Raw genomic sequence first — 20,321 nt, 5'->3', positions numbered from 1 at the left:
AATGGACTGGGAATCTGGGGTTAGTAGATGAAAAGTATTTTTTTTTTTTTTTTTTTTGTCTTTTTGCCTTTTCAATGGCCGCACCCATAGCATATGGAGGCTTCCAGGCTAGGGGTCTAATTGGAGCTGTAGCCGCCAGCCTATACCACAGCCACAGCAATGCAGGATCCAAACCATGTCTGTGACCCACACCACAGCTCACGGTAATGCCGGATCCCCAACCCACTGAGCAAGGCCAGGGATCGAACCTGCAACCTCATGGTTCCTAGTTGGATTCGTTAATCACTGAGTCATGATGGGAACTCCCAGTAGATGCAAACTATTGCATTTGGAGTGGATAAGCAATGAGATCCTGCTGTCTAGCCCAGGGAACTATATCCAATCATGTATGATGGAACATGATAGAGGATAATGTGAGAAAAAAAATGTATATACATATATGATTGGGTCACTTTGCTGTACAGCAGAAATTGACAGAACATTGCAAATCAACTATAATAAAAATATGTGGGAAAAAAAGAAAAAGAAAAAGAAAACCGCATGTGTCCTGCACTCTTCTATAGGCATGTGTGTGTGTGTTATATGTATATATATATATGCTCTCTCTATGTGTGTGTGTATATATGTATATATGCCTGTAGACATATGATATGCTTTTGTATATATAATACATACACACATATATACCATATGTATACACACACACACACACACATATAGGCTCATTTTTCTGCCACAACTTATGAGGCAGACCCTTATTATCTTCATTTTACAGGTGAGGAACCCAGGCACAGACAGGTTAGGTAACTTGCTCAGGCCCCACAGACAGGACACTGGGTTCTACAGACTGTAGGCTTGGCCAGGGGCCAGAGCCTGTCAGTCCAGGTCCGAAGCTACGGAAAGAACAGCTCCCCCCCATCCCTTCAGAACCATAACATCTGGCTCCCTGCTGCTGACTTGGCAGCTTTTTATTTGAACTTTAAGTGCCAAACTTAACATGATTGTAATTTGAATGCACGCAGATTCAGGAAGCTGTGAATTTGCTTTCCTCAGTGGATTTTGGAATGGTAAGAAAAGATGAAGAAAAATAATTCAGACTTCCTCTTCTTAAGCCATCAGGTCTGGACAGAAAATCATTCAACATTCAACGTGGGAAGGATCTTAGAAGTCATATCATTTTATGGCTTCATTTTGCAGGCAAGACAAAAGGTCTAGGGAGGTGAAGTGCCTTGTTCCAAGTCATGAAACACATTTTCCAAAACTGCAATTAGATTGTTTGGATGGGTAAGTCAGATAAGTGTGGCTGCAATGCTGCTCTTGGGATCCTATCTTGTTATGGAACTTGATAGATGGTATTATTTTGGGGAGCTCCTACTGCAACATGGGTTCATATGACTTAATTTATATACCATGTCAAGGTGAGGTCACCTAGACAGACACAGTTCCAATACCAAGCATGCCATTCTTTCTGGATCCATGAGATAGTCAACGACCAGAAGTTGGTTGTACAGTACTGACATCCTCTTTTTTTATTTTTATTTTGTCTTTTGTTTTTTTGGGGCCGCACCCACAGCATATGGAGGTCCCCAGGCTAGGGGTCTAATTGGAGCTGTAGCTACCAGCCACAGCCACAGCAACGTCAGATCCTAGCCGTGTCTGTGACCTATACCACAGCTCAAGCAGTGCCGGATCCTTAACCCACTGAGCAAGGCCAGGGATCGAACCCTCAACCTCATGGTTCCTAGTTGGATTCATTTCCACTGCACCATCATGGGAATTTCTAGTACTGACATCCTCTTAAAGACAAAGTGTTAGGTTTCTTGGTGCTGTAATGGCCTTTATTCTGTGTATCAGCGCTTTGACTATTATTTCCAATGGTCACCATTATATCACTGCCCTTTCACAGGAGGGTAAAGAGGTTTTGCTCTGGGGGTGAAGGATGTGGATTCCAGAGACAGACAGCCGGGCTCTGAATTTCAGCTTTGCATCTTATGACCTTGGGCAATTACACCTCACTCCTCCTGTGCCTCAGTGTCTCCATCTGTAAAATAGGGATAACCCCAGAAGGTTGCTGGAAGGATTACATGACCTAATACAAGCAAGGCTCTTAGGCTAGGGCTTGCCATGACATAAGCAGTACGTGACTGCTAAATGGAGATGAAAAAGTACTTACTATTTCTTCTTTCCAGACTAAGTCTGTGCCTTGTTTTAGAGCTGAAGTGGGGACCTTAAGAAAACAAAACAAAACAGTTTTTCCAAGATCATCTACCAAGAAATTGACTCAATTTACAGGATTGAATTCTGAATGAAATCTACTTTTATATTTTTCCCAACAGCAAGGAAGAAAGGAAGAGAAAAATAAATTCTACACTTTGGTCTACCTTTTGAATTCCCAAGTAGAACATTTTAAAAGCAACTACAAATGAATAAGTTAATGCAGTCACTCCTTTAGAGGTTTACACAAATAACTTTCTTACATGGACTGTAAGTTAGTATGTACAGAAGTCAGCAAAGGGACAGGATCTGTGTGTCTAAAGGTGTGGTGACGCCAAAGAAAATCTCAGGCTTTACTGGATCTCATATTGACCTTATCACCTGGAGGGTACATAGGTGGTTTGTGTTTTATAACTACACAGACATAGCTATAAAACATAAACTCTTTCTTTTTTTATTTTTTATTTGTTTGTCTTTTTGCCTTTTCTAGGGCCGCTCCTGCTGCATATGGTGTTTCCCAGATTAGGGGTCGAATCGGAGCTGTAGCCGCTGGCCTACGCCAGAGCCACAGCAACACGGGATCCGAGCCACATCTGCAACCTACGCCACAGCTCACGGCAACGCTGGATCGTTAACCCACTGAGCAAGGCCAGGGATCGAACCCGCAACCTCGTGGTTCCTAGTCAGATTCATTGACCACTGCGCCACGACGGGAACTCCCATAGACTCTTTCTTAATGACTGTAGCTGGACCTTCACAGATTTTTCTAACCTTCCTACAAGCATCTTAAAATAAGAAGTAAGGAGTTCCTGTTGTGGCTCAGCATGTTATGAACCTGACTAGGATCCTTGAGGATCCATGGCTTTGCTCAGTAAGTTAAGGATCAGGCGTTGCCGTGAGCTGTGGTGTAGGTCACAGATATGGCTTGGGTCTGGTGTTGCTGTGACTGTGGTGTAGGCTAGCAACTGCAGCTCTGATTCAATCCCTAGCCCGGGAACCTCCATATGCTGCAGGTGCATCCCTAAAAAAAATAATTAAAAAAAAGAACCAAAATAAGAAGTAGAATTACAGCATTAAAAAAATGGACATTTCCAAGTGAGCTTTTGCTTCTTTATCTTTAGCAGCAGTGTGGCACAATCAAATTAGAGTCCAATTTCTGTAAGCACACTATCATATATGGAGTGGATGGACAACAGGGACCTGCTGTACAGCACAGGGAACTCTACTCAATATTCTTGGATAAGCTTTTGGAAAAGAATCTGGAAAAGAACGAATATGTGGACATGTGTCCCTGAACCACTTTGCTGTGCAGCAGAAATGAACACAACATTGTAAGTCAGCCATACGTCAATACAATTTTAAAAGACGAAAACGTAAAGTAAAACTCTAGGGGAGGAAAAAAAAAGAATTAGAATCCAATTTGAACTCCAGAATAACAATTTACCTTCCCAGGCTCAGTTTCCAACATGTAAACCAAGGACAATAAGCCTAATCCCATCATGTTTTACCCAAGACGTGAATGTAAAGAGTGTACCCCTGCAGCTCTCCCTTCTCTCTACAGACATAAGAAATTGTCTTTTCAGGAACTTCCCTTTGTGGCTCAGCAGTTACCCAACCCGACTAGCATCCATGAGGATGCGGGTTTGATCCCTGGCCTCGCTCAGTGGGTTAAGGATCCTGCGTTGCTGTGGCCGTGGTGTAGGCTGGCAGCTGTAGCTCTGATATGACCCCTAGCCTGGGACCTTCTATATGCCACAGGTGTGGCCCTAAAAAGCAGAAAAAAAAAAAAAAAAAGAAAAAAGAAATAATCTTTTAGTAGAAAAAGCTACCCCTCCAGGAGGATACAGTGTCATGGGCACGTGGTGTGGCCTATCAGTGCCCTTGTGGAGTCAGAAGTGGGATCCTCTCACCACAGGCAGCCTGGACCTGGGTTTGGTGCATCAGACCCAGATTTCAGACCTCACTCCTTGGACGCTCCAGACACAAGCATGCGTGTTAGCTCTGTGTCCATGATGAGAAGGAGTCAGACCTGTGATCATCAGGACACAGAGCTTTCTAGGTAGAAAAAAACAGCAGGTTCAAAGGCCCAGAGATGGGGGTCAAGCCTAGTAAGCTTGGGGGACGCAAAGGCCCCCAAGAGCAGTTATCAAGAGGAAGCCTATGGAAGAGGAGGGCAGAAAGGTAGGCAGGACCAGATGACTTGTGGGACAAGCGTAGGAGTTTGGATTTTGTTCTAACTGTATGGGAAACCACCAGTTTTATGCGTAATATGAATCCTATGTTAAAAAGAGAATTTGGGGAGTTCCTATTGTAGCGCAGCAGAAATGAACCTGACTGGTATCTATGAGGATGCAGGTTTGATCCCTGGCCTCGCTCAGTGGGTTAAGGATCTGGCAGTGCCGTGAGCTGTGGTGTAGGTTGCAGAGGCGGCTCGATCTGGCATTGCTGTGGCTGTGGCTGCAGCTCCAATTGGACCCCTAGCCTGGGAACTTCCTTATGCTCTGGGTGCTGCCCTATAAATAAATAAATAAATAAAGACACAGGACTGGATGAGCTCATCCATAGAGAGTATCCAGGACCAAGCTATGGGGTCCCCTTACTGTCAAAGGTCGGGCATAGGAGGAAGGGGCCTCAGGGCAGACTGTATAACTTTCACTATAATTTAGTAGTAGGCAACGTTTATGGGGTTATTTTTGTTTATTTTTATTTATGTTTTTTTTGCTTAGGCCCTCAGCATTTGCAAGTTCCTGGGCCAGGGATTGAACTCATTGCACAACATCAACCTGAGCTGCAGCCGTGACAATGATGGATCCTTAACCTGCTATGCCACAGGGGAGCTCTCTGGGTTATTCTTTTTATTCCTAGTATGCTCAGAGATTTTGGTTATAAATAGGTGTTGAATTTTATCAAATGCATTTTCCTGCACCTTTTGAGATGAGCAGGTTTTTCTTCTTCTTATGCAGCACATTCTTTTTTCTTTTTTTGTCTTTTTGCCATTTCTTGGGCCACTCCCTCGGCATATGGAGGTTCCCAGGCTAGGGGTCCAAATGGAGCAGTAGCCACCGGCCTACGCCAGAGCCACAGCAATGTGGGATCCGAGCTGCGTCTGCAACCTACACCACAGCTCATGGCAACGCAGGATCCTTAACCCACTGAGCAAGGGCAGGGACCGAATCCACAACCTCATGGTTCCTAGTCGGATTCGTTAACCACTGCGCCACGATGGGAAATCCTGCAGCACATTCTTAACCCACTGAGAAAGGCCAGGGATTGAACCCACATCCTCACAGACCCTATGTTGGGTTCTGAACCCTCGGAGCCACAATGGAAGGTCCCTGATGTATTATTTTAATGCTCCTATGTTCAGTTTGCTAATGTTTGATTTCAGAATTGTATATATTTTTCATAAATGAAATTCTCCTGTATTTTCCTTTTTTATGTTTCTTCCAGTTTCTGTTGTCACGATTATACTACTATCACATAAAGAGTTGCAAGGTGTTCCCCTATTTCTTTTCTCTGGAACAGATACATAAAATAGGAATTCAGTGTTCCTTGAAAGGTGGAAAAAACTTACCTGTAAAACTCCCCTAGGTGCCAACTCTTTTTTGTAGATAGATTTTTAAATTACTGATTAAATACTTTGAAAGGCCGTATGTCTAACCAACTTTTCTATTTCTTTTTGAGTTTTATTTTATGGCTGTGTTTCCATTTTATCTAAAATGTTAATGCTGAATTCCCGTTGTGGTGCAGTGGAAACAAACCTGACTAGTATCCGTGAGGCAGGTTCCATCCCTGGCCTTGCTCAGCGGGTTGAGGATCTGACATTGCTATGAGCTGTAGTGTAGGTCATGTAGGTCGCAGATGCAGCTTGGATGTGGTGTTGCTGTGGCTGTGGTGAAGGCTGGCAGCTGCAGCTCTGATTTGACCCCTAGTCTGGGAACTTCCATATGCCACAGGGGTGGCCCTAAAAAGCCAAAAAGAAAAAAAAAAAAATTGAAAAGGCAATGTTATTACAAGAGAGTCATACATAGTGGTCTCATGACTTGGCAAATGTATATTATAAAATGTAATAAGAGCAGGTAGGAAAGATGGAGTTAGAACTGTCTGTCCCACAGGATGGGAGGGCCATTCACAGAGACTTACAGTGATGGCCCTGTTGATAGCAGACTATCCCTTCGAGAATAATTAGATCACTAAGTGATAAGCACTGTTTCTCTGCAGCTATCTAATCAGTATTTACTTGTGTTGCTCTTATTTTTGCTAACTTAGTTGCTATAAAATGATGCATGATAGTTCTTTTATGCTTTATTTTTTAAATTTTTTATTTGGCTGTGTCTGAGCCGTGCAAAAGTTTCTGGTCCAATGACTGAACCAGTGTCACAGCAGTAACCAGAGCCAAAGCAGTGACAATGCCAGGTTTTTCACCCACTCAGCCCCCAGGGAATGCCTCATGATAGTTCTTTTAATTTGCACTTGTAAAATAAACCCAGTATTACTTTGCTATTTCCTCTTGTTCTATGAGCATTCTGCTAATATCTTTCAGACTGGTTATTGTTAATGATTATGGTTTGCTTTCATTTTTGTATCGGTTGAGTTTTTTCTTTTTCTCACTTGGGATTGTTTTTGACTGCAAGTAACAGAAAACTTGTAGAGGCCTACTTTTGTTTGCAAAACAAGATGGTTGGGGGGGGAGTGGGATGGACTAGGAGTTTGGGGTTAGTAGATGCAAACTGTTACATTTAGAGTGGATAAACCATGAGGTCCCGCTGTACAGCACAGGGAACTATATCCAGTCTCTTGGAATAGAATATGATGGATGATAATATGAGAAAAAGAATATGTATACATGTATGACTGGGTCACTTTGCTGTACAGCAGAAATTGACAGAACATTGTAAATCAACTTACTTCAATAAAAAATTTAAAAAAACGAATAAGATGGGAATTTCTGTTGTGGCATGGTGGAAACGAATCCAACTAGTATCCATAAGGATGTGCATTCGATTCTTGGCCTTGCTTGGTGAACTTCCATTGCCATGAACTGTGGTGTAGGTCACAGACACATCTTGGATCTGGTGTTGCCGTGGCTGTGGTATAGGCCTGCAGCTGCAGCTCCAGTTCGACCCCTAGCCTGGGAACATCCACATGCTGTGGGTGTGGCCCTAAAATGCAAAAAAAAAAAAAAAAAAAAACCCAAAAACCCAAACCCAAGATGTTGAAAGGTAGACAATTTAGCAATTCCATAATTCCTCTAGGATCTAGATTCTACTTTTCCAATGGATGACCTTCAGTGGGTAGTTTGCTTCCCCAGGCTTGAGTGACAGCTGCCAAACCTCTGGGCAATACAGCTTTTACTCCAGCAGGAAGAAGAACACAGAACAAAACTCTTCTCCTAGCTGAGTCTATTCCTCTCCATCAGGAAAACAAGAGCTTTCCTTGAAGCCATGCCAATAGAAGTCTGCTTACCTCACTTTCACCATAAGTCAGCCAAATAGCAATGCCAGTTTGCAAAGGAGGCTGGGAAGGTGACTATGTTTTTTTCATTCCTGTATCATTCATTTAATCAAATTAAACATGTAGCAGGAACACACTCAACGCAGCTTATGTAAATCACATTTAGCCGCTCTTTAAAAATTTGGCCTTTAAATTTTTAAAGAGCTCTGTAATCAAACATTTTAGTTTAACCAATTTAATTCATACACAGTAAAATTTACACTTTTTATTGTACAGTTTTATGGGTTAAAAAACAACAACAACATGGGGAGGAATTCTCTTGTTGGCACAGTGGATTGAGGATCTGGCATTGTCACTGCAGCGACTTGGGTTGCTGCTGTGGTTATGGTGAGGGTTTGAATCCTGTCCTGGGAACAGCCAAAAACCAAAAACCAAAAACAAAAACAAAAACATGGAGAAAGATGATTTTTAACTGTCAATGCTGCTGCTCCCTTCAAATTGCTTAATAGTTCCATAGTAGAAAAGGACACCTGGTTAACCCAAGCGTAGTTTGAGAAAAGCAAGAATACTTAATTAAGGCTTCCTGAGATGAGATGGAATGGAAGAAAGTTAAAGGAGGGTCCCTTTCAGTCAAAGGGGAGGTTTGCATCTCAAGAGTACCCGACTATTATCTCTAAGTTTTTGCCAGGCTCAAGAACCATCCCTCTGGGCAATTCCTCCCAGAAAAGTATGAGCCTTGCACCCCAGCAATGATGGTGGTGGTGATCTGATAAAAGACTTTGTTTTGTTGTCTCCACTGGGTGAGGCCCGAAATGTGAGAATGGATGAGATAGAAAACAGCTGTTCCATGTCCACTGTCATTAGTCACTCCCATTTCCAGCATGTCTGAGTGATAAGAGATGACAGTGAATGGCAATGAACAGATAATACAAGTAACTCAACATCAGTATTGGGTTTACCATATTCATGGAAGTCTGGCACTTTCCCATAATTTGACTATATGGTAATACTGTTATTGCATTTATTGATACTGTACAGCCTACTCTACCAGTATCTCATCTTATCTTCATAATCACCTTGTTGAATCTTCTCTGGATTAGAGATTGGGCTTGAGCCTTCCTTGTCAATTTTATGAAGGACATTTACAAACTTGCTTGGTTTTCATCTGTACTCATGAAGACAAAAAGAACAAGGGTAAAATAAGTAAGGGTAAAAAGCATGGTCAACATCTTGCATGTTTAAAATAAGTGTAGTTCTGGCCTGAGGTGCAGTGTGTTAAGAATCCGGCTCAGGTCACTGGGGAGGCATGGATTTGATCCCCCTTTTGAGTACAGTGGGTTAAAGGATCCAGCATTGCCACAGCTGTGGCGCAGATTCAATTCCTGGCCTAGGAAGTTCCATATGCCAAGGGTGTGGCCAAAAGATTAAAAAAAAAAAAAAAAAGAAGTGTAGATTGAGTCCATTTTAGGTGTGGTTTAAAAAAACATTTAAACTGATATGGATCTAATTTAAAACTGATCTCCTCTACTAAAATATCTCGGTGTCTCTTCCACGGTTTAATCTTCTGTATATAATCTGCATATCCAGTCAATTCACGTTTACCTTCAATTTTTGCCAATTAACATTATTCGAACATGCTTCACTATAACTTGGCTATTTCTCATCCTTTCTCGGCTTCAGTTTCTTCTGTAAAAAGAGGCAGCTAGGATATTATTTAATAGCCAAAGTTTTTCCAGCTCTAGTAGACTATCTATTATCTACAGGAGAATAATGAAAATATACCACAAGTGACACAGGAGTCTTCTTTGGAGAAGAAGGTGACTTCAAAACATGGATGCTACTTAATGGGCCATAACTTTCCTGTTGTTCATGAGTCAGCAAGAAAAATACCTCCAGAGAAGGCTAAGTAGGTCAGATTTATCTAAGAAGACAGCTGTGTAATCCCATATCCCTCTCCAGCCCCATGGCACTGCAGATACATGCTTCTGGCTTTTTGAACAACAGTGAACTAGCATTACCAGCTTTGTAAAGTCCACAAGACCACAACTTGAACAATTAAGTTGGCCTTTAAAAAGGTTCAGAAGAACAAAATAGAGCTTTTTTTTTTTTTTTTTTTTTTTGTCTTTTTGCCATTTCTTGGGCTGCTCTCGCGGCATATGGAGGTTCCCAGGCTAGGGGTCAAATCGGAGCTGTAGCCACCCGCCTACGCCAGAGCCACAGCAATGCGGGATCTGAGCCATGTCTGCAACCTACGCCACAGCTCAAGGCAACACCAGATCGTTAACCCACTGAGCAAGGCCAGGGATCGAACCCGCAACCTCATGGTTCCTTGTCGGATTCATTAACCACTGCTCCACAATGGGAACTCCTAGAGCTGTATTTATATGTGGTCCATAGCCAGTTTTTTTTTTTTTCTATCTTTTAAGGCATTTTCCATTGATTCTGGTATACTGGTTAGAGTGATAAAGACTTTTAATAAAAAGTAAAATAGTTTAAAAAATAGTAAAAAAAAAGTTTTCTACTGTGACTTTTATTAAATCTATTTAATAGAGTCTGTAAGGCTGTCAATGTTTGTTTGCTTTCCTTTCTAAGTAAGGCAGTCATAAGAGGACTTTAAAATACATATTGGAAGGAGTTCCCATCATGGCTCAGTGGCTAACGAACCTGAGTAGGATCTATGAGGACGCAGATTCGATCCCTGACCTTACTCAGTAGGTTAAGGATCCAAGGTTGCCGTGACCTGTGGTGTAGGTTGCAGATGTGGCTTGGATCCCGTGTTGCTGTGGCTGTGGAGTAGGCTGGTGGCTGCAGCTGCAATTTGACCCCTAGCCTGGGAACCTCCATATGCCATGGGTGCGGCCCTAAAAAAAAAGATGAGAAAAGAATATATATTGGAAATAAATAGGCTAATGAGAGAACTTTCCAATAAGAGAACTTTCATGTAAAAACAAACTTGGAAGGCATGGTTACTACCTTAGTGGGCTGTAGAAGTATCTTTGTCATAGAAGGCCCTGTTAACAGAGTAGAACCTTCAAAGCCCAAGGGGCAAATGCACACCTACAACAATGAAATGAGAAAAAAAGGGCTGTAGTGGAATGAGAATGGAGATCCTTACTAAGGACAGGTAGATGCTGGCAGGCAACACAGAAAAAAGGCAAGGGACAAAGAGAATACTGGAGGTGTTGGAGTTGGATATTTACAAGCTTAAACTGAAGTTTCAGCCAAGCAATTAGGCTATTTAGCCTTGTTTAGTGTTATACCCAGACAGTGTGAGACCGGGTTCATAGCACTGTATTATGTTCTTGAGAGGGAGGGAGAATTCACCATTGATTTAGTCCTTCTTTGCATCCGTCCTGCTATTGGACCAAGGCTTTTCCATTGTCTAGACTGGAAGGCACCAGAAGCAATTAAATAGAGGTTCAATGTAAGCAGACAGGTGTGCTCTGGTCCCTTCCCTTCTTTTTGTACACTGTTCATATTCTCTGAATTCCATACAAGCTCCTCTGGAAGCAGCAAGTTAACAAAAGATATCTTAAGATTGCCAATACTTTCAGGTTGTGTAAAGAGATTCCTGAATAAACCCTTGCTCTTGATACCGCTGGCAAAGGCATGAAATTAACTTAAAAGAGATCTCAGACCTTCGATGTACTTTTTGGTTACAGGGATCAAGCAAACAAACAAACAAAAAGGGTTAGAAAACACATTTCCAAGTATCACCTATAGTACCCTGTTAATGTTACAGACAGGCAACTGGCCAAGTCCTCTACCTTAACCAGGTTTCAGAAGCTGGCTAAATTCTGCAACAGGAATCCGAAGGGAAGTAGATGCAGGACCTTTTAAGCTACAAACTTCCTCGAAGAGGCTTCCCCACCTGTCACAAACTGGACAGTCTCCACGGAGGGTGCCGAGCGCACCACCGCCACGCGGCGCTGAGGTCAGCCTTTCGGGTCTTGGGAGAGCTCTTTTTATTCTAAATTACAGACCTTGCAGCCACCGGATATCCTCGCTGCAGACCTGGCAGTAGCCATGTGGCTGCACTCGCCTTTCCTGACAACCACTGCATTATTTCCACTAATATCCTGTCTAGGGCGTCTCGCTGGGCGACTCCTCTCTCCCACCACCTCCCGCCGCTCCCATCCCCGTGGGCAATAACCCGCTCGCTGCCCGTGTGCGCAAACAAAGCGGAAACCACCCCAAAGTTCTGGGCGATAGTGGCCGGGGAGCCCCTCCCGCCAGCTCGCAGAGCCCCAGTCACAGCCTCGGGGCAGGGGGGCGGTCGTCGGACGCTGCGGGGCGGGCCCGCAGCCATGTGCTCCTCGCCGGGCGGGGCAGCAGCCGCGGCGTTCGCATTGTCCACGTTCCCCGCGCCCCGCCGCGTTCCGTCCCTCCCTATCTATGGCGCACACGCGCGGAGCAGCAGCGCGCCGGAGAGGCTGGGCTGCAGCTGCTGCTGCCGCGACGGCGGCTGCACAGCACGGCGCGGGGCGGGCGGGCGGCGCGGCGCGGCGCGGGGCGGGGCGAGGGGGCGGGGCGGGGCGGGCGGGGCGGGCGGCGCGGGGGCGGGCCCGGGGCGAGGCGGCCCCGGCGCCAGCGAGCGAGCGGCGAGCGCGGCGAGCAGCCGAGAGGAGCGCGAGCAGCAGCATGGCGGGGCTCCGACGCCCGCAGCCCGGCTGCTACTGCCGCACCGCCGCGGCCGTGAATCTCCTGCTGGGCGTCTTCCAGGTCCTTCTGCCCTGCTGTCGCCCGGGAGGGGCTCAGGGACAAGGTCAGCCTGGCGCCGCTCCGCTGGCTTCCCTATCCACCCCGCCCCCCTCCTCTTTCTTTTGGGGGAACTGCTGAAGTCTATTACGAGGGCGAGGGGAGGGACGGCAAAGGAGGCAGGAAAGCGGTTGCAATTCCGGGCCGGTACCTTTTGCTCACTGCGGCGTCCTCTCCCGCGCCCTCCGCCCCCGCCTCCTGGAAGCCGGGAAGTCGCGGGGCTCCGGGACCGCGTCGCAGACCGCTAGCCGCGCGCGCCCCGGAGCCTTTGTGCGCGGGCCCCGGGTGCTCCGGGCGCAGTCCCCGCTTTGTGTGGCGCGCGCCGGGGCCCAGCCGCGGCCCGGCTTCCTGCAGCTTTGTTCCCCAAGCCTGACCGCCCGGGCGGCGTCCCGCACGCCAGCCCCAGCTTCTGCCGGAGTGCGGGGGTCCCCCGGGGTGGCTTCCCCTGGCTCCAGAGCCCCCGACCCCGCACGTCCTAGCCTCTCCGTCCAAGGGGCCGCCGACTTGCACCCGCTCCATTGTGTGCTGCTCCTCGGGTGGCCTCCGCTTCTGGAGGGGAAGGGAGGCTTGTTTGGGTGCGGCGGGTGCAGGGGTGGACGATCGGGAAACAGGAAGCGTTTCTTTTCCGTGCCTTAAAAACGCGGTGTGTTTTTTGGTGTTGGTGCAGCGATCGAGCCCTTGCCGAACGTGGTGGAGCTGTGGCAGGCAGAGGAAGGGGAACTCCTGCTGCCCACTCAGGTGAGGACGCCAGGTGACAGGGCGGCTCGGGGGAGCGAGGGAGGAGAGGCCCGGGGGCCGCCGGCCCCCCCAGCGGCACCGGCGCTCGGGCCACTTTGCCAGGCAAATAAACTGTCGGGCCGAGCCCGAACACCTGGCAGCGGTGGCCGGCCCAGCCTCCTCCTGCGCCATGTGACAGGGCGTGAGTCACGCCGGCCCCAAGTTCAGGAGGTGGGAGCCGAGGCCACCTCAGCAGGGCCGCTTCCAGCCGCGGCGGTGCGGAGGGAAGGGCGGGGGCCCCTCCGCCGCCTTTGGTCCGAGGTGGGCGAGGGCCCCGCGCCCGAGATCTCTCCGTGTGCCGTTCTGTTGTGCCCGAGGACCAGGAATATGGAATATTTGTCTCAGAAATGTTAGTGCGTGCTCCTTGCCTTGGGCGTTCAGTAGCTGTGGGATGAAGATGTGACTTTAAAGGGTTGTAATCCTGGGCTTTTTCCAAGTGCCTTTAATTCGTGTTAGAATACTCCCTCTTGTTAAGAACTTGAATTTCAGGTTTCGAGTTTTTCCCCCTTATGTGATCTAATGATTGCATGTGGGAAAATCATTACTAACAGTTTGTTGGGATTCTGGCATTCTCCAGGGTTTACCGCTGCAATAGAGTGCTCTAGAGCTTTTGTGTTTAAGGTTGAACTTTTAGGAGGAAGATGTGCACGTTTAAATATGATATTGTTGACTTTTTCAGCAGTGACCCCAAATGCATGAGGGGGAGTGGTTTGTATTGTAAGGGAATGGTCCCAGCTTGTGTCCCGTAACTTTTAAGATGTTCGTTACTTCTCGCATTGGTGGCAGCACTTAATTCTATGTTATCTCATGTGGCTGTTTAGAAAACAGGATGTCTAACTATAACTTCCCTGGGAGGCGGTGCAGTTTTACATTTCAGTGTTCTCCCTCCAATGCGAAGCATTTGGAGTGCTGCTTTTGAGATATTTGGAATATTCATTTTAACCGGGGCTAATGAATAACAATGTCAAGGTGGAGAGGTGATTTTTAGAGGAAAAATTTCCCTAGACCCAGCAGGCTGAAGGAGACCAGGCCTTGGAGAAAAAGCCCTGTTGGGATGGGCAGCAGGTAGTCTGTCCTTCTCTTAAAAGTTTATTCCTAAATGCATTTTCTCCCTGATTGTAAAGAGCAGGTGTGTGTTGTTAAAAAAACAAAAGCAAAAACAGGAAAAAAGAGCAAACGAGAAATCCTTCAGTTCTTTCTGAGAGAACTACACTTAACATTTGGCATACTTTTAAAAAATACAGTATAGTCATATGTGTGTATACCTGAGTTTTCAGCAGAGGTTTTGGTGACATCTGGGGCCTGAGAATTCTTTATTGTGGGGGGCGGTCCTGGAGACTGTAGGATGTCAAACAGTTGGAGCATCTCTGCCTCACCCAGTAGATGTCAGGGGCACTTCCTGTGCCACCCCCTTCCCCATGCCATCTAAAAATGTCTCTAGACATTGCTAAATGTCCCCGGGGAGCAGATGTGCCCCTGTAGAGAAGCGCTGGTGTCTATCTATACATATTTGCATTTTCACCCAGTCGTGGCCTCTACCTCTTCCCCCTTAGTGTTGGAAGCCAACCCAGATGGAAAGGAAAGGAAATTATAGACTTTCATTTGTTGCAGCAGTAGTTGAAACTTTTGTCATTGTGCTCAGAAATGGAAATGTCAAAGCCTCTGATAGAATTAATGACTTTATTTATAGGTTCCAAGGTTATTTTATATAATTCTTAATTTCTGGTTTTGTTTATAATGGTTCATTTTGGTAAAAAAAAAATGTTAGAATTTAGAAACTTTCTCTGGAGTACTCTGATGCATTTATAGCTAAGCTGTTTTAACCAAAACTATAATGAAAGTGAAACTGATATTCAAAATAATTTTCTAAACACTCCATCACTACCTATATGTGTGTTTTTTAGAGACTGTTTTACCCTGTGTGTGCCTGGATGGGGTACGTGAGGATGTATATGGGTCTGTCTGTATTTATCTGTCTAAGCTACTTGTGTGTATGCGCGAGCGCAAACTGCAGAGCATTCTAAAGAGGTTTTTTTTTTAGGGAATTCTTTTCAAAGTATTTTGCATTTTTTCAGACAGAGTTACCGCATGTGTGTCATAGAGCCTGTTGAAAAGAGAATGTTTATAGGTGCATTTCAGTTTGAGGGTTTTCTTTTTTTTGGCTGTGCCCATGGCATGTGGAAGTTCCCGGGCCAGGGATCGAACCTGTACCACACCTGTAACCACAGCTACAGCAGTAACAACACCAGATCCTTAACCCACCGAGCCACAAGTGAACTCCTGGTTTTCTGCTTCATTGGATTGTAAGTTGGGTTCCTTTCAGGAAGACTTAAAGATGGCTTCAGAAGTTAGATTTGTCAATGGTAGGTGAAGGAGGAGCATCAGAAGAAGATGTGGCATGGGAGTTCCCGTTGTGGCACAGTGGGATCTCTGTGTTTCTGCAGCTCTGGGATGTAGGTTCGATCCCTGGCCCTGCGCCGTGGGTTCAAGATCCAGTGTTGCTGTAGCTGTGGCATAGGTCACAACTGCAGCTTGGATCTGATTCCCAGCCTAGGAACTCCATAGGCCCTCAGGGTGGCCAAAAAAGAAAAAAAATTTGCCAACATTAATTATTATACAGTTAATTCATTTTTCAAATGTTTTCTGTAGATTGAGTCTTTTTTTTTTTTTTTTCCTATTGGGTCCCTTAAGTGATCAAGAAGTCGAATAATGCATCACTAGTAAAACCAGATATAATTGGATGGTTCTAAAGTGCCAGGCTTCTAAATCCTTCCAGGATTTGACTCTTGGCTCCCTCCCTTTCCACCTCTCTGTCCTCAGTTTCTTCATCTGCAAAATGGGGCCAATAGTGGTGCCCATCTCAGAGGGTTTTATGAGGATTAAATGCCCTGAACTTAGTAAGCAAGTTCACGTTCAATACATGTTACCTATTTTTTGGAATTACCTCCTCGGACCCCTGGATTTGGTCATTGGAGAGCATAGAACAGCTTGCCTGCTTTGAAGGGACTGACCCTGTGCAGTTAACTCAGTAGTATTATGTGCCCAACAGTTGCGCAGATAAGTTATGTTATTTGTATCTTTGTGTTATATAGTCTTTTGTAAAATGGGTTGGTCTAGGAACAGTAAAACTCTGTCTCTGATGATGAGAAGAAGGAAGGAAAAAAACCCCATGGGGTATTATTCTGAGATTGACAGAATTTTCCTCTCCTCTGACTCTGCTTCACCCCACGAATCCAAAACAGCGGTGTTATAGAAACACATGTTTTCCTCAGCTTATTGTTAAGAAGCGCTGGTGTGTGCAAGATGCTGCCTGTGTACCTTCTCACGCCACCTTCTAGGTCAGAACCTTCCCAGCTTCCCTGTGATGCACTTGACCTGCTCTGGCCCTTTAGGCCTCGGGTTTGCTCACTCCAGCCTGCACCTTGACCAGGCAGGCTCACCAGGCGTCCATTGAACAAAAGCATGAATGCTGTGGCCCTGCCGTTGGTCCAGGACCAGCCCTTCTTGTCCCTTGCATGGCAGCGGCACTGTCACCTCACCATTTCTCTTCCTTCTTGAGTTCCTCGAGAGTCTGGATTTTTTCTTTGTCTTGCGTGTGCCTTGTGGACCTAACGGAGCCTGGACATCTATGCCTGGGAGCCCTGTTTTGGCCACGATATTGTGCATACAGGAGGCATTTCAGGGGGTTCGTCTTAGAGGAGGGGAGGCAGCGGGCAGTGTCCTGTCTGGTTCCCTCTTTAGGAGCTCAGTCACGCCTGAAGCAGGCAGGTGGAACGTCTCAGGCATTGAGTTCCTGTGACTGTTTCTGAAGCGCATTTTTGGTATCAGTTGTGGGCGCTAGCAAGGCAGTCTAGAACGTGTTCATTTCATCCCTTTTGGCCTTGCCGGGGTGTGGAGCCTCACTCCTCAGGTCCCTGCATGGGTCTGGGACTGGCACATCGGTGCCGAGGAGGGGCAGCTGTCCCCTGAACCAGAAGCATGTTGATCTGGAATGGGATGGCGGGAGCTCTGTACCTTCCCAACCTTCTTTGTTCCTCTTGCAAAGAGCTGGCCTGGCCCTGGCCCAGGTGGGCCCATGCAGGACAGTGAGGAATAAGAAAGCTGCTGCCTGCAAACTGTGGCCTTTGGAGTGGCTAAGCAAGGACATCCTGCTGTCTAGCCCAGGGAACTCTATCTGGTCCCTTGTGATGGAGCCCGAGGGAGGATAAAACGAGAAAAAGAATGTATGCCTGTGTGTGGCCGGGTCACTTTGCTGTCCAGCAGAAACTGACAGAACACTTTAAATCAACTATAATAAAAACTTAAAAAAAGAACGAAAGCTGCTGCTTTAAAAGTCCCACGCTTGTTTATCTTGCCCCCTTAAGCCTGAGCGTGTCGATAACGGAAATTGGGAGAAAGTGAAACAGGAAATGGCAGAGCATCTCAGGTAGCACGTTACGTAATAGCCTCTCGCTCCTGTCAGGGGAGCATTGACTAGTATTTGGAAATCTTTTTTTTTGTCCTAGAGATTTATTTTTGGTTGAATCAGCTTCCACTCTTTTTCTTTTAAATTTTGCAGAGCCATCTCATGAAGTCAGACTTTGATTATCTATAAGATAGGTAATTGGAGTGACTCATTCCAGTGTTTACTGTCCATATTGACTATTTCATTGACAAGAGATTGAAATTCGTTCAACATTTGGATGTTGATTTCCACTGTTAACATAGAGAAATAACAACCAGCCTGGGTCGAATCCCACTGGCTTCGTTTAAGCACTTTATGGGTATTAACTCATGTTAATACACTGCAGAGTATGAAGTGTTTTGAGCTGATTGCAGATGAGGAAACTGAGCCACGCTGTTGGTAAGTAACTTGCTGAAGGTGATAAGAACGTGACCGGGGTGGCGTTTGCACCCAGGAGACATTTGGCTCCAGCGTCCAAGCTTTTGGCCCCTTTGCTCTGGTGCGAAAGTAGTATTGTGAGAAATTCCTGTCTCTGGGAGAAATAAGTTCATGTTTGGTTTTGAATTAGAAAAATTTGCTTCATGAAGTTTTGAAAAATAGTTATTACATCTACTGGTTATTTAGCAAATTTTTTTTTTTTTAATCTAAAGGACATTTTATTGCAGTATAATTGACATAGAAGGGTATATGCATTTCAGGTGTACAAGGTAAGGATTCTGTATTTGGAGATAGTGCAAATAAGTCTCACTAACACCCACAACCATACCAGAGTTCTCAAAATTTTTTTTCTTGTGATGAGAACTTTTAAGATTTACTCCTTATCAACTTTCGCATGTGCAGTACCGTATTGTGAACTATAGTCACTGTGTAATACATAACATCCCGGGAACTTCTCAAAATTTTTTTTCTTGTGATGAGAACTTTTAAGATTTACTCCTTATCAACTTTCACATGTGCAGTACCGTATTGTGAACTATAGTCACTGTGTAATACATAACATCCCGGGAACTTATTTTATAAATGGAAGTTTGTACCTTTTGACACCTTTCATCCATTTCACCCTCCCCGCATCCCCTGCCTCTGGCAGCCTCCAGTCTGTTCTCTGTCTCTGTGAGCTTAGTGGGGTTTTTTTTTTTCCTAAGATAGGAATTCCTGTTGTTGCTCAGTGGTAACGAACCCGACTAGTATCCTTGAGGACACAGGTTCGACCCCTGGCCTCGATCAGTGGGTTAAGGATCTGGTGTTGCTGTGAGCTGTGGTATAGGTCACAGGTGTGGCTCTGATCTGGCTTTGCTGCAGCTGTGGTGTAGGCCAGCAGCTGCAGCTCCAATTTGGCCCCTACCCTGGGAACTTACATTAACCGCAGGTGTGCCCACCCCCAAAAAAGATTCCACATATAAGTGAGATCATTGGCATTCGTCTTTCTCTATGTGACTTATTTCACTTAGCATGATGCCCTCAGGGTCCATTCATGTTGTCACAAGTGGCAAGATTTCATTCTTTTTTATGGCTGAATAGTATTCCATTATGTACTATATCATCTCTATCCATCTCTCAGTGAACATGCATTGCTTCTGTGTGTCAGCTGTTGTAAATAATGCTGCAATAGGAGTGTATATATCTTTTCAAATTAGTATTTTAGTTTTCTTTGGATAAACACCCAGAAGTGGAACTTGCTAGATCATAGGGTAGTTCTATGTTTAATTTTTTGTGGAGCTTCTGTACTGTTTTCCATACTGGCTGCACCAGCTTGCAATGCCACCAACAGTGCACAGGGTTTCCCTTTTCTCCAGGTCCTCACCAGTTTTTGTTCTCTTTTATCTCTTTCTCTCTCTCTTTTTAAGGGCCACACCCATGGCATATGGAAGTTCCCAGGCTAGGGGTTGAATTGGAGCTGCAGCTGCTGGCCTACGCCACAGGATCCAGCAATGCTGGATCTGAGCCGTGCCTGTGACCTACACCACAGCTTATGGCAGTGCTGGGTCTTTAACCCACTCAGTGAGGCCAGGAATCAAACCTGCATCCTCATGTATACTAGTCTGCTTTGTTACCACTGAGCCACAGTAGAAACTCCATCTTTTGTCTTTTTGCTGAGGGGCATTCGACAGGTGTGATGCAATGTCCACTAGTATTTAAGAAACAGCTAGATGGTACTTAGCCCTGCAGGCATTTTAGAATGTGTACTGTGGGCACTGTTTTAGGTGCTGGGGATACGCGGGGAACAGAAAAAGAAAACCACTGCCCTCGGAACTTGAAGTTTAATAGAGGCACATAGAAAATAAGAAATAGAATAAACTAAGTTGTCAGAAGGGTATCAGTGCTGTATGGTGGCAGACTAGGGGAAGATGCTGGTGCTGGGAGTTGGCAGTTTTAATTTAAGAAGTGAATTTGGGTCTCTTTGAGAAGGCCTGAGTTACGTTTGAGCCAACCCCCCAAAATAGCAAGAGAATTAGAATAGCTGGTGCAAGGGCCCTGAGGCACTGCCAAGAGGGAGTGGGGAGAGATTACAGGGTATGGTCCCTGCCCTTTGAAAGCTTGGTGGTGTTTGGGAGATAAGGCTGGATCCAGGTGCTGAAATGCTGGAGCCAAGAGGAGAGGAGAAGCAGCTTGTTTGGGAGGGAGAGGAGGGGGCTGCTTAAAGACCTGCATCAGCCTAGAGCCTCACTCGGAGGGG

The 20,321-nt window shown here is 45.7% G+C and overlaps 2 protein-coding genes across 2 annotated transcripts in view; one reads left to right on the top strand and one right to left on the bottom strand.

Moving 5' to 3' along the window:
• Positions 1,691-13,087, bottom strand: LOC102159783 (translation initiation factor IF-2-like). The gene is made up of 3 exons (XM_021101487.1): positions 12,578-13,087; positions 2,174-2,227; positions 1,691-2,041 (listed from the first exon to the last, which is right to left on the bottom strand). Exons 1-2 carry the CDS (start codon positions 12,943-12,945, stop codon positions 2,209-2,211), a joined length of 387 nt encoding a protein of 128 aa, XP_020957146.1. The 5' UTR covers positions 12,946-13,087; the 3' UTR covers positions 1,691-2,041; positions 2,174-2,208.
• TMEM131L (transmembrane 131 like) overlaps positions 12,225-20,321 on the top strand; it is a 178,736-nt gene continuing 170,639 nt past the window's right edge. The window contains exons 1-2 of the mRNA XM_021101486.1: positions 12,225-12,433; positions 13,094-13,164. Of these exons, the coding sequence (XP_020957145.1) occupies positions 12,310-12,433; positions 13,094-13,164 (195 nt within the window). The 5' untranslated portion in view covers positions 12,225-12,309. The remainder of the gene's footprint in view (positions 12,434-13,093; positions 13,165-20,321) is intronic.

The sequence above is a fragment of the Sus scrofa genome, chromosome 8 (assembly GCF_000003025.6).
Source record: "Sus scrofa isolate TJ Tabasco breed Duroc chromosome 8, Sscrofa11.1, whole genome shotgun sequence".
In the NCBI taxonomy this organism is placed as follows: domain Eukaryota; kingdom Metazoa; phylum Chordata; class Mammalia; order Artiodactyla; family Suidae; genus Sus; species Sus scrofa.
Note: the sequence above shows the minus strand (reverse complement) of the source record. Positions and strands in the feature narration are given on the sequence as shown.

What these genes read in the sequence shown, in the direction of transcription:
- LOC102159783 (XM_021101487.1), bottom strand. Translation starts at nt 12,945, where the DNA reads ATGGAGCGGGTGCAAGTCGGCGGCCCCTTGGACGGAGAGGCTAGGACG.